The 14,010-nt window shown below is 42.8% G+C and overlaps 1 protein-coding gene across 1 annotated transcript; it reads left to right on the top strand.

Annotated features, from left to right (window-relative positions):
* The first annotated feature begins 560 nt into the window (after positions 1 to 560).
* Positions 561 to 9,549, top strand: MED6 (mediator complex subunit 6). Its single transcript, XM_030482981.1, has 8 exons — positions 561 to 703; positions 4,283 to 4,442; positions 5,447 to 5,538; positions 6,277 to 6,359; positions 7,061 to 7,169; positions 7,615 to 7,730; positions 8,488 to 8,515; positions 9,041 to 9,549. Exons 1-8 carry the CDS (start codon positions 682 to 684, stop codon positions 9,169 to 9,171), a joined length of 741 nt encoding a protein of 246 aa, XP_030338841.1. The 5' UTR covers positions 561 to 681; the 3' UTR covers positions 9,172 to 9,549.
* The last annotated feature ends 4,461 nt before the right edge of the window (positions 9,550 to 14,010 follow it).

Here is a 14,010-nt window from a genome sequence, read left to right as displayed (position 1 = left end):
CCCATTCCATACCCACCCCACCCAATCCCATCCCATCCTCATCCCCATTCCGTCCCGTCCCATCCCATCCCCTCCCATCCCCATCCCATCCCACCGCATCACATCCCATCCCACTCCATCCCCACCCCATCCCATCCCATCCCATTCCATTCCATTCCATCCTCATCCCCGTCCCATCCCATCCCCATCTCATCCCGTCCCGTCCTGTCCCACTCCATCCCCACCCCACCCAATCCCATCCGACCCTGCCCCGTCCTGTCTCATCCCATCGCATCCCGTCCCATCCCATCCCGTCCCGTCCCGTCCACTCCATCGCCACCTCAGCCAATCCCATCTCCTCCCATCCCGCCCCATCCCATCCAATCCTGTCCCAGCCCATCCCCACCCAATCCCATCCCATCCCATCCCATCCTGTCCCCTCCCATCCCCTCCCACCCCATCCAATCCTGTCCCACCCCATCCCCACCCAATCCCATCCCATCCCTATCACCATTCCCGTCTCCATTCCCTCCTTCCCCCCGAGCTGGCCCCGCCCCGCTGCCGGAGGCCCCGCCCTCTCCCCGCCCCGCCGGGCGTGACGCCGCTCTAGTCTCCCGTCTCTTTTGCCGGCGCCTCTCTACCCCCGCTCCGTCCTCGCCTGCTCGCCGTGCCAGGCGCCGGGCGGAAGTGCGCGGCGCGGCCATGGCGGCTGTGGACATCCGAGGTAGGGCCGGGCCGGGCCGTGTGCGGGCGCTTCGGGCTCCCGGCCCGGCGCTGCGTGCAGGGCGGGTGTCCCGCCGCTCCGGCACCTCCGTGCCGAGCCGGGCGCGCTGCCTGCCGGCCGGGGCTCAGCTCCGCCGCGAAGGGCTGTCCTCCCTGCGCGGGCGGAGCGTGGCGGGCCTGGCTGCCCTGGGGCGGCTGGAGCTTGCCGCGCTATCGGCGCTCGCTCCACCGAGCCTCCCCGTTGCGGGACGGTGTGGTGGGGCCGGAGGTGTGAGGGTAACGGAGCTGCTTCCCTGATTAGTGCTCTTAGGGGCAGCGGAGCCACTGAGTTGTTGTATGTGTTGGAAAACTCTGCACAAGGGAGTTCGGTAGCATCGCGAAGGCGTCTGTGTCCCGAGAAGGCATTGGGGAGCAAAACCTGCCCAAAAAGCAGCTTTCTGGTGGGCTGGGAGGGGGTGTATGTGAAAACAAGCCTCTCTTCTGCTACGCTCCTTCCTTTTCAGGTGGAATGAGGGGGTCCTGGGGTAAGACGTGAGTGAAGCGCTGAAAAGGAGACTTTAGTTCTGGAGAGTGGAGGGAATTGGGAAGCTCTGGCATGTGTGGGACCTGGACAGGACCAAAGCAGTGAGTTAGGCTGGTGATCTCAACAGGGTTTCAGGTGGATGTGGTGAGGCAGGGCAGGTGTTAGGAAGGCCAGAAAGCAAGCTGAAATAACCGAGAACAAGAAAGGTTTGGGTGAGAATTCAGGGATATTGATAGAATGTTTTGCGGAAGGGGTGGTACTTGAATGAAGTATTAAAGAAGGTTTACGCTGTAACAAAATACAGCTTAAATTTCTGTGAAGAGTTTGAACTTTGTGGGAGAAAAAGGGAGTTGAGAGGGCATGGCAAAGGAAATTATTTTTCTCCGAAAGGGTGTGTGAATGGAATCATACAGAGATTCTCAGTGGTGGAGTCTCAGGGAATGACCAAGAGCAGGTACATAGGGAAATCTTGTGAGGGTTTAATTTTGATAATATCATAGAGGTTTTCTCCTTTTTTCTTCTAATTCTTACAGTCCTGTTTGCTTTTCTGACTGCCTTGTGTCAGATACAGCAAGGATAGTTGATGGAGGAGTGCTGTACTAAGTTATTAGCTGCTGTGAGAGCCTTCTGTCTTAATCCAGATCATTTAAGCTCCCTAAAAATGTTATGGTTTTTGTTTTGTTTTTTATTACCTGATATGGTTCAATATATTAAGTAGATTTTGAGGCATATTTACATTCTTAAGCTATAAAACTGTTTTGCTGTTCCTCTCAGTTTATCAAAGCCTTGTGTTGGTTATCTAGCTGGCAAGGCCAGGCACAGCACATTGTGTGAATTGCTCTCCTCTTTTTTTTTTTTTTTCTTCTGCTGTGGTTTGCTGGCTTGTCTCCCAAACTGTCTTGATGTTCGTGACAGATTGGCAGTATTGTCGTAAGCACTTTTGCATCTGTGATGCAGGAACACCATACATCCTTTCTCTTACCTGAAATAAACAGAAGTACTCCCTTCTTGGTGGGAAGAACAGGTGTGTCAGGTTCAGGGTTGGTTTTGTTCTTCCTCCCCTTTTTTCCAAGAATAGTGTAAGAAAACAATCTTGCTTGTTATAAAGGCAGTTATATATACTGGCACTAAGCAGCTGTGGATAATTGAGCCTTTGAGCCCAACTTTATATTCCGCTTTATAATACACTTATCAGTTTATGTACAGCATTGTTATTGTTAAACACACAGGCAAGAAAAGTTTGTATTTGAAATGCAGTGTGAACATTTATTGTGGCAAGAATGCAAGCACTTCAGATTGTGGGGTTTATTGGGAAGGAAAGCTTTTCTAATGGTCCTGAAAGGCATTTAGGATGATCAGCGCTAACACTGAGCTTAATAGTGGATCTCAGTGCTGTGATTCTGAGATTTCCTTCTTTATAGTGAGGAGAGACTAATAGTGTATGTGGAGTAACATGAATGGCTCTAGATTCTGCCCCCCCTCTGCCCCCCTTCTATGAAAGATACTGGCAATTCTGAGATTAACAAGGCAAAAATGATTTGTGTGACTATTTGTGCTGCATTTTCCCTGGTTTGCTAGGCAGTTAGTGTTACTTTATTAACTGTTCCTCAGAGAAGCTGCTAATAGTGTATGAGCTGGCATTTTTGGAACTGATCCAGTCATCCTCAAGCATGCTGAGTTGTCGCAGAAGTGAAATATTCACAGTGAAATGATAAGTGGGAGTTCTGGGTATGTATATAATGCCTGAACGTATAATGTGTTCCTGCAAGAAGGGAATTTCAGTTCTTTCAGTCATTAATCACTTCTCACCAGTTATGTTTTTAATTCTAAGCCTTTGTTTCCTGCTTTCTTGTGTCTTGGAAATTCTGTTTACTGCTGCAGCAATTGAAAATGGTTGAATTTCAGAGTGCTTTTCAAGGTGATTCATGGATCTTCAATGTTAGCAGATTTGTTGACTGTGGAACCAATTGCTGATGCTGGTTTCTTTGGTCTGCTCGAGGAACATGATTTTGCTGCAATATGATAATAAAATCCAGGGATTTTAATTCAGATGTCCCCAGATCTGTAGGAACTTAACTAGCATATAACGATTTGACCTTTATAGAGTATGTTTCATTTAAAAAGCTTGCTTTTTTATACAATTGGTTTTACTCTGTAGTTAGATTTCTGTAATACCCACTGAGTTATGGAACAAGTAATTTGCTACAGGCAATTTGGCAGATTAATTGTAGTCAGGAATAAATCTCTTGTTCAAGATTATTGGGAAACATTTTGCTCAAAGATAGCATCTTTGTCTGCTGTTTTGGGGTTTTTTTTGTTTATCGTAGACCTCACCCACATAAAAAATATCTTTGAAACGTAACAGTCTCAGCTGCTGTCATATCGTAGTGATGTGTTTTAATAACAGAACACCTTAGAAATGTTACCAATGCCACTATTTTGTTCCACTCAGTAGTTTGTTCATTTGCTTTAGCAAAAAACCCCTCTTGGTTTAATTAACAGATGTCTGCAGTGTTTTACTTATTTTGCAGCATCCTTTTTTACAGCTTTGAAACTATTTTTCTCAGAAATAAATTGTTTTAAATATGACCAGGCTCAGATTTAGTGTTGGTGTGTATCACCCCACACTCCCTCATCCTACCCCCCCACACCCCTCCCCGCAACTGGTTCTAATTCAGCTTAGCAAATTCAACTTCCTTACCAGAGACCTAGCTTTGAAAAATGACTGTCACCAACACAGTGTGCACACATGTGCACACAGACCCTGCTCATGTTCTTGAGATGTCAAGGTACACCAGCAACTAGTGGTCAAGAAAGAAAAGTGCAGTAATTAAAAAAAAGACACTTTCTGTTGTGTCTGCAGATCTGCAGAAGGTTAAAGGATATTGGTTATTATTTGAGCTCTGTGTAACACATTTTTAGATTGGAACTGGTTTGCGTGAGGCTGTGTTGCACCTCCTTCCCCTGCTGTAATCAATAACTAGCAGCAATTTACTCCTGGAGGTATTTGTAGTGCTTCTGGCTCCTTTAGTACTCAGTGTAGATTTCTCTTCTCAGATAATCTCTTGGGAATTTCCTGGGTTGACAGCTCCTGGATTCCAATATTAAACAATGGGAGTGTGTTGGACTATTTCTCAGAGCGAAGTAACCCATTCTATGACCGAACATGTAACAATGAAGTTGTCAAAATGCAGCGGATGACCTTGGAACATTTGAAGTAAGTTATCATTTGGAACTGCTTCCTGTGCAGCATCCTTTGTCCCTCCATCCAGAGACTTTGATGGTTGAACGGAAGCATGCTGGGAACCTCTTTCTGTTCTGTGCTTTTTAGTCCTACCACTTGCTGGGGAGCCCAGCTTTTTTTGTATTTGGATGTCTTCTACTTCCTCATATGCCATTTGAGGGAGGTGTTAAGCATGAAGCAGTTTATGCATGTTCTGAGATTCCAGTAAATCACCTTTTAGATGTTTGAATTAGAAAAGCTGTCTTCTCTCATCCTCCCAGCTCAACAGAACCTGAGTAGCATTAATATAGTGAAATGTTTTTCTGTGGTGATTAGGGTTTATGTTAGGGGATACTTCGAGTTCAGAAATAGTTTGTGTTTCCATATCCCGTTGGCTATGTGCCATACTTAATTTCCTCCAAAGAGCTGGCTTTTTAGTATGGATAATAAAAGTAGTGAGTGTTGTAAATAAACTGATCACAGATGGTTGTGTAATGAGATTACAGCATGCAGAAGTTAACTTTCTTTGCAGTTTCCCATCTGCCACACTGAGCACAAGTGAGATGTTTGAGAGCTATTTAAAGACTCCACAGTATGATAGGGAGTGTGCAAGCTGAGCTAAAAGTTCATTGGTAAAGTCACTTGTGCTCAGATGTGGTTGCAGAGAGGTGTTCACATCAGACACACATGTTCACATCATACACTGGTCCTTTGTGTTTAAATGACATCTCTGTGATGACAGATTATCTTTCTTGCTATTTATTTGTTGCTAACATGTTCTACTGAGATATTGTGTTAGGTTGTGCTAACTTCCTTTGTGTATGCTGCTAGGTTTTGATAGCTACCTCAGAAAATTCTATGCCTTTATTTACTCCACATTATATAGAACAGCTTCCAGAGCATCAGAACTTCATCCCTTTACTGCCAGGCCCTTTGGTAGCTTTTCACGTTCTACTTTGCTTTGAGGAAGGTACTTATTCTGGTTGCTACTTTTTCAGCCAGATGGTTGGAGTGGAGTACATCCTTCTTCATGCTCAAGAGCCCATTCTCTTCATTATCCGAAAGCAGCAAAGGCAATCTCCAACACAAGGTAAGGTCGCAGTTCTGGTCACTGTTGAGAAGGCTGATCAGTTAGTCGCTTTTAGCTGTTCCTTACTGGTGTTTAACCACTGCTGTCTGTATCTTAAATCTAAATAAAAGGGTATGAGGATTTCTGGTGGAGTGGAGATAATTTTTCAAGCAGAGTGACCTCTAGTGTGCTAATAGCAGGGATTGCCACCTTGTGGTGAAATGTGAAGAGTGCAATGAGAAAGGGCTGCCTTGTGGTGTATTTTGCCATGGAAATGGGTAATAGAATCGTACCATACCTTATTTATCTGCTAGGCTATGCAAGAGCTTTCATTTTAATTATTTGAATATAAGGCTAACGATATCTTTGCCTGGGGCTGATGAGCTTAATTCAGTTTAAGCTAATCATCTGCAGAGGGTCGTATGTGATCTATGACTCTTCAAAACATAGTATCATTAGGGAGAGGGATCATTCATGCTTCTGTTTGTGTCATGTCACTTTCTTATTCTGCACTATTTCCACCTTTAACTGTGGGTTGGTTATCCTGCTGAGTAGGTTCTTATCAGTAGAAGAGGGTTTTTTGCCCCCTTATGTGGCTAAGGTGGAAATAAAGCTCCTTGAAGGAAAAGGTTAAGAATAGAAAATTTAGTGATGAATATTGCAATTTCTGCTATTACCACTGAAATTCAGTAACAAATACCCTGTTTTCAGCCAGAGCTTTAAATTGATCCTGTCTTTTCTTTTTCTTCCTCCCCACAGTTATTCCACTGGCTGACTACTATATTATTGCTGGGGTGATTTATCAGGCCCCTGACTTAGGGTCTGTCATTAACTCCAGAGTTGTAAGTGTTCTGTGCATTTGGTGGATACTGGTTTGTACCTGCTTTTACTTCTGGTTGTTCCCCAGGCTGTTTAAATCCTTCCTTTGCTGTTTTGAGGAAAGATCTTATGTAATACACAGTAACATAAAACAACAACATCCCCCCCCAGTTAATATGGGGTACATTCCACATGGAAAGGAAAGATCTTGGGAGAGTGCAGCATGGCCCAAAAGTAGGATATGCTGTTTAAGGATTAAGGATCAGGATTAACTGAAGCTACACAATTGGCAGACCAGCGTAAGGTTTGAATAATCAAAAGAAAAATTACATAACAAATGCATGTGAAATAGCAATTAAATACATAGTAAGCTTGCTTTGGAATGTTACTGTTAAGGGAATGTAATATTTCCCTTTAAATGAGGCTTATGTTTTTAAGTTGATGTATTTCTTTTTAAATTGGGCACTTGTTTTGATTTTTTTTCTGTTCTGGTAAACAACTGCTTTTGTAAGTTTTTTTCCTCTTGTCAGTTTAGAAAAGCATGTCAGAAAATGTCTTGTAAGAGCCTATTAAAGAGAGTACATTCTTGGTCGAAAAGTCCCAAGTTCCCTTCCCAGAACAAAATTAAATATGGAATACTAATTTTAAAATCCCTGCTTTCAAAATTTTATACTGTATTTTTTCCTTAAACTCTGAACACTGCCTTATGTTCTTGTTCTGAAAGCTCACTGCAGTGCATGGAATTCAGTCTGCTTTTGAAGAAGCTATGTCCTACTGTCGGTATCACCCATCCAAGGGCTACTGGTGGCATTTCAAAGACCAAGAAGAACGAGGTGTGAATCCTAGTTGCTCCTGGGTACTTTGATGAGGGAAGATAATGTAGGGAAAAGCTTGAGGCAATGCAGAGTGATGGTGTAGAGATGGGGTTAAGTGTCTGTCTGACGGGTAAGTTAGTGCTGCCTGTCAGGAATCTTGCTCTTCTGTGCTGGTGGGGATGAACACGGAGGCAATGTGGGAGATGAAAATGGTGAGCTGTGTGTCAACAAAGTGGGGAACTCTTCAACCCACTGGAGACCAGGGTACATCTTCAGAAGCCAAACCAGTTTGTTAGGAAGCAAGAATTGTCCTTAATGTGTCTTCCACAAAAAAAACCCTGATGTCAAAGGGAAAATGTAGGTGAATTTTAGAGGAGAGATGAATACCAGCTTGTCATACAAAGAGCTGTGAAGTGGACAGAACTTCTAATACAGCTTTCTCTTACATTTCTGTGACTTGCAGAGAAAGCTAAACCAAAAGCCAAGAAGAAAGAAGAACCAAGTTCTATTTTCCAAAGGCAACGGGTAGATGCTTTGCTTTTAGACCTAAGACAAAAGTTTCCACCCAGATTTGTTCAGGTATGACACTTACAAGCCATAGTATTTCTGTAACTTAGACTGTAAGGCAGTCAGAAGCATTTAAACAGCTGAAACTGAATGGGAATTCTGTGTGCTTTCTGCAATGGTAGCATGGATTAGATAATAATTTTTAAACAGAAGGCTCTGATTAGAGTGTAGGATTCCCCTTTGTAATTACAGGAGTCATTTAAGACCTTGGAAAAACTGTGAGGGTGAATTTTCTTATACAAATTCCTTATCTAATCACAGAGGGTCTGTTCTTGTCAGCTATCAGGTTTTGCTACTGCTTCCAGTTTCCTGCTTTGTGAGCTAAATCAAGCCACCACAGCTATTTTGTTTTAGCTACTCTATTGTTCTTGAGGCTTATTAATTAGTGTGGAAATTCGTGGCACTCTGTGAAGTTGTGATTACCTCTGATCATCTGTAGTAGCCATTTGTTCCATCAGGTCTTCTGCTTGGGAGCAACAGAAATTATGTTTACAGCATCTCACAAAACTGTTTACTCCTCAGATGTGGGAAAGACTGGTTGTGTAATTTTTGCTTTGGTGCTCTTCAGTTGTTAGAGCAAAAACTGGGTGTTATAAAATGTTAATTGGATTTTGTTTAAAGTGTGTTTAGTGATTCCTTCTACCATCAGCTCTTATACGTAAGAGTGTATTGCTTGGTGTATGTTCCTAAATGAATAGTAGGAAGGCTTAAAAACTATTACCTTGGTCCTGCTAATGTGTTGTTTTATTATTTTCTTCCTCCCCCACAGCAAAAGCTTGGAGAAAAGCCTATCCCAGGTAAAACTCTAATACTCTCACAAGACTTAAAAAATAGGCTCTATATAGCAGTGTCTTCCAGTTGCCATATAAGCTCTTGCTGCTGCTGAGGTGCTTAGGAATTCTGGCATTCCTAAAGTAAAAAATTTACATTGAAAAAAAAGTGTATTCTACCCTTGCCCTTTCTGTCTGTAAAACTGTATTGTCTGAAGGTCCAAATGCAGGAAGTGGTCTTTGAAAGCAGGAGGAGGGAAAATGAGGGAACAGTTTAGTCAGTCCAGCATCGTAGTGATTTTGAGTGGTGCTACAAGCTCAAGAAATCATGTGAAGGCTTTGAGTTGATCATAAGCAACCTCAAAACAGGAAAACTATGAACTGTATCTCTTCAGTCTGTCCTGCTTTTTTACCAGTATTGATATGAATTTAATCCTTGGTTATTCTTAAACCTTTGCCCCTCTGACATCAACCATATTTTCAAAGTACTCTGAATCATGTTTTAGGAATTAAAACTGGAGGTTTAACTTTCTTTTGCTGTTACTTCTTAAGTGGATCAAATCAAGAAGGAACCAGAACCAGCCCCTGAAGCTGTCAAGCCAGAGGAAAAAGAGACTGTAAAGAATGCTCAGCAGAGTGCTGGTGCTAAAGGACCACCTGAAAAACGGATGAGACTCCAGTGAAGGGAGAAGTTGCTGCTCATCTGGATTAGGACCTGGAAAACAGGAGATTCTTGCTCCACTTTCTTTATATTTAAGCCCTTCCACTGAGACTGATGATTCAGGGCCTGAAGTCCCTGTAACATCTTTTTCTATAGAACCCTGCCACTCAAATGTTAATGTCAGGTTGTGAGCTGCCTCAAAGAAGGTGTTTTCAGTCTCTTCATCTGATTTTGAACGTTGGCTTCCGAGAATGGTTTTTACATGGACAGGTTTTGCAGCCTCCTGAAATCTTTACAGACTCTTGCATCCCTTGTGTCTTGGTTTCCTATGTAAAAAGAAAAAACTTTTATATATATTAAAAAAAGAATTCTTTGCAAATAAAAATCCTGGCTACTGGAATGCCTTTCTTAAATGCTTACTTTGTTAGTAACAAATACGCCATATGTGTTAGCAGCATTTTTTTGCTTGTATTTTGGAATATATTCTGTGCTATTTTGAGGGAAAGAAGTTCAACTAGAGGATTTAGGCTGCCTGCTATAAATTGCTGTGCCTTTAGTATGCTTGGAATACAGATAAAAGGTTTGGTAACTGGAGGCTCAAATACATGTAATTAGGTGTCAGACTGCCCTCAGTCTCTAAATGTTCTTGGGCACTCCTTTTACTTTATGGCTAAGCTGGTCTTTTATTATAAAAGCTAGTATTCTTGTGAGAGATATTTGACATGACATAAAACAGGCTAAAAGGTCTTGCTGTTGCACATTCAGTTAAGCTGTTTATATTTCTTCTTTTTTCAGTGTAACTCAAATATATGTTGTGTCTCTTCCTCTGTACTTCTAGCACTTTTTTGCTGCATCTGCTCTGCTCATACTGCATCTGGTCACCTTGATTGGTCATCTGCCTTTTTGACCTGAGGGGCTAGGGCAGAGGAAGAGAAACATCACTGACAGCTGTACATTTTGTTGTTTAAGCATGTGGCCATATGAGGGGATGAGGGACTGAAATATCTTCTGATTCTGTTACATGCTAACAAGATACTCCAAATAATTTTATCAGTTAAGTGAGCTTTGATATTAACTTACTGAAGTGACATGTCAGATATTACTGTTAAATTCCAAGTAATTTACTGCCAAAAAGCTGTTAAGCAGCTATCTTCTAGTCAGTAATGTTTTTCAGTGTATGAGAAACTAAGCCTTTTCTCTCTGGTGTTTATATACTGTCTCTTGGTTTGGAGCCTGAGTTCTGAAGTCCAAAGTCCTTCAAAGGACCTTCAGTATTTGTAAATCTTATAGATAAAAGGGAAATAAGCAAGCAGTTCTGCAGTTTGCCCTGTGTGTCACTTCCCTTTGCATAAAGGAGAGATTTGGTTGTGCAGGAGAGCTCTCTCTACTTTTTGCTCTTATGTAATAACCATTTAGACTTCAAAAGGGCTTTTCTTGGCTTATATCACAGGGTAGCAGGAGCTAAAAATTATCTAGAACTCCAACAGAAATCTTTTCCTGAGAGCCTGAAGGTGCATGTAAATGTGTACACACATGAACAGGTATGAATACCTGTGTATATATACACAGGTGAGCAAAAGTGCAGCCAGATTGTAGGAAAAGGGGCAGTCTGGCTACCTCAATTCACTGTGTAAAGCTAATGGTGTCTCATATGCAGTAGAAATACAGTTGTCTTCAAGTTTTCACTGAGTAAGGTCTGACCAGCTGGTGTGTTTTTCTTGCCTGTTCCTCTTTGCTGCTCTCCCCACATACTTCATACTTTTGTAACCTTTTCCTAGCAAAGACAGGTAGATGCTGTTTGGACAGTCAGTATGTGTTGTTTGCCAAAGCAAAGCTAGAGAGTACAGGCAAGGTGGGGGACAAGGCAAAGGGGAGACATTAGCTTTATTTTGAGGCATGGAGGTTCCCTGTGAGAAAAATGGTGAAGATGTATTACGCAAATAGATTGTGCTTTCGCTGAACCAACAGATAGCTTCTGAGCAAAAGGCAATGTGATACACTCTTTTTTTGATATTTTTTCAATGTCAAAGTAATTGATAAGTAGGCATTCAAGATTCAAGTCAGTTTTGGGCTGTTTTATTTTGTTTTCTTGGAGAGGAAAGTGAATTTTTGGTCAAGTGTTGCTTTGGCCCTGTAATCATGCACAGAACAAACAAATAGTCGCTTACGTGACAAGTGTTCTTCTGTAGCCTAATGTGGATCATAGATGGATGGGTGATGGAAGATGTTTTCCCACTGGCATGAATTATGATAACATGAATTATAAACAATAAGAAGGCTTCATTTCTTTCTGCCAGGACAGTGGATTTCAGCCTGCAGCCCACAAGGCTGCTGGGCTTTTGTGACCAGTTCCTAAAAATTTAACAGAAGGTGAGAAAAGTAAAACCTCTTGCTGGTAGGATTCAATTCCACAGGAGCTTGCACCTTCACTGAAAGTTATAGGGGGCTACAAGATTGAAAAACACTGATGCATCATGGGAATGCCAGTTACCCCTGCCAAACAAATGTTTCTGCAGTTGAAGTAGCTATGGATTGCTGTGATATTTTTTTGACTATAAGGTGAGTCATTTTTCCCTGTTGTCATGTAATGGGAATCCTTCCCTTTCTCCCCTTTGATCTTTACCTGATCAGAGTACAAAAGTGCAAGGCTCTGGTAACCTGAACACAACAGTCTATCTCTTTTTATGTAACTTCAATGCTGAAGGGCTTGCTGAAGTGCTCAATGCAGTGTCACAAACTTAGGCTGTCACTTCCCCTCCAAGAATAACCTGACATGAGTTCAACAATGGAACCAAAGTACTTTCTAGTTCTAACTATATATAGTTCATATTAAAAGAGAAAGTAAGTAGCAGGCAACCTGGGGGGGAGGAGGGATAAGACATGTCTCTAGCAAGTTGGCAGAGTGATTTAGTAGGGCCTTTTCTATAACTTAAAGAATGAGCATACAGCAGAAGTACGCATTTAAAAATAGCACTCCAGACACTGCACACAAAGATTATGTAACAAGATTTTTCTATGATAGTTATATTTGCCTCAAAAGACATAATCTGATGTAGTTCGCAGCTCTGGAATGAAGAACTGATACTTGAAAGGTAGCAGACAATTATTCAACAACTAATTGTTTCTGTAGTTATTAAAACTAATAACAAATCTAAGGCTTACACAGGTCATGAGTTTGTTCAATTTTAGGTAAAGCAGTAATAAATTTCAAATATACAATTATGGATATCTAGAAAGGTACTAATAGAAGCAGGCGTACTTCTGTTTTCATTCCGTTGATCTGGGGTACTGTATGACAAGGTGTTCACTACTCATGCTGGCCACACTTGCAATGAATGAGCAAGGTACCAGTTAACAGAATTTGGAACTCCTTTGGGCAACTGTTGGTAACCTCCACATCTGCTGGTTAGGCCTGCCATGTGTCCAGCTTAAGGTGCCAGCCTGCTCACAACCCTGGGGCAGGAGGCAGCAGAGGGGGTCTCAGACTGCTCTGCCAGCTGCTTCTCTCCCTGCTTGGCCTTCTGAGGGGTAGTGCCTGTCTCGGGCAGTTTGCGATGTTAAGTGCTGCTGCCTGTACCAGGGTGATTGATGGTCAGCACCCAGAAGCTGGTGCCAAAAGGCAGGATCCCGGAGATGGAGATGGGGTGGTGAGAGGGTGCACCTCCTGCAGCTGAGAAAGGTAAGGGCCATAGCAGGTTGGACTCATCCCAGACATGGTTTCAGTGCTGAAAAGAAAGTCGTGGAGAGTTCCCAAAAGATAACAGCTGTGGCTATGTTGAATCCCAGCACTATGCCTAAAAACGAGCATGCACAGCTGTGCTGCACAGGATATCCTGTTTTAGCATAGTCCAGGTTACTGTCTTACAGCTGTGTCTTGGTGGAGCTGTTCCCCAAAACATGGATGGCAGCCAAGTGGCAGATGTACCTGTAAGCTCTCTTGCCAGTGCTCTGCAAGCACAAACTTTTAGAAAGGTCATGATGTGGGAAAATGGCTGTTGCATCAGTGTTGTCTACATTTAAGGCACATTGTTGTAAGTATGCAGCTGCTGTGGTGCAGATAGGCTTTAGACTTTCATCCTCCGTGCTGTTAGTTTGCCTCTATGTTACTGAGCATAGTGGAAGTTAATTCCTCCCTGGTTCTACCTTTCTACTTCGTATGCATGTGTATAGCAGCAGTAGCTATAGTAAGGTACATGCTAAGAAAGGGTTCCAAGGAGTGCTATGTCTTAGTAACCAGCTAGGAGACTAGTATTTCTGTACTTTTCCATTTCAGACCCTAAGCTTTTCCAAATATTCTTTTGAGCTGAAATAGTCTGTTCCTCATCTCCATTCACAAACTACCCTTTAATAAAAAAAGTGAGCAAAGCAAAAGCCAGCCTTTGAGCTATTAAAACAGGTTTTACCCTCTGTGGTCTAATTAAATGATCCCTTTGCTCAACACAAACATCTTTGACAAGGAGTATGAAGCTGAGCTGAGGCCCCTCCTTGCTACATCTGCTCAGAAAGGAGAAACACCCATTAATTTGAAAATTAAGATTACAAAAAGTTGTGAATGTGCTTGTGGTAGGCTAACCAACGGGTCTGAGCAGGGAGCCCAAGATCACTGGTCTTCCTCCCTGCAAGAACCTCTGTACATGCTCAAAGAGGAGGGAGTGGCTGTCTCAAGGTGCCCTCACAGCCCTCTGAGATGGCGCCCTGCTGCCTGGGGGTGTATTTCCACAAGGGGAAGGCAAAGGGGGCTCTGATGCTGCTGCTCCTCCCTGCTGAGGGGCAGTTGGAGGCCTCAGGGTGGTTCCCCCGGTGTGGTTCTAGGTTCCATACCCCCACAAAGCAGGGCGTGGGGCGGTGCCAGGCAGCAGCC

This window comes from Strigops habroptila, chromosome 4, assembly GCF_004027225.2.
Source record: "Strigops habroptila isolate Jane chromosome 4, bStrHab1.2.pri, whole genome shotgun sequence".
In the NCBI taxonomy this organism is placed as follows: Eukaryota; Metazoa; Chordata; class Aves; order Psittaciformes; family Psittacidae; genus Strigops; species Strigops habroptila.
The sequence above is the reverse complement of the archived record's forward strand: the minus strand, read 5'-3'. Positions and strand labels throughout refer to the sequence as shown.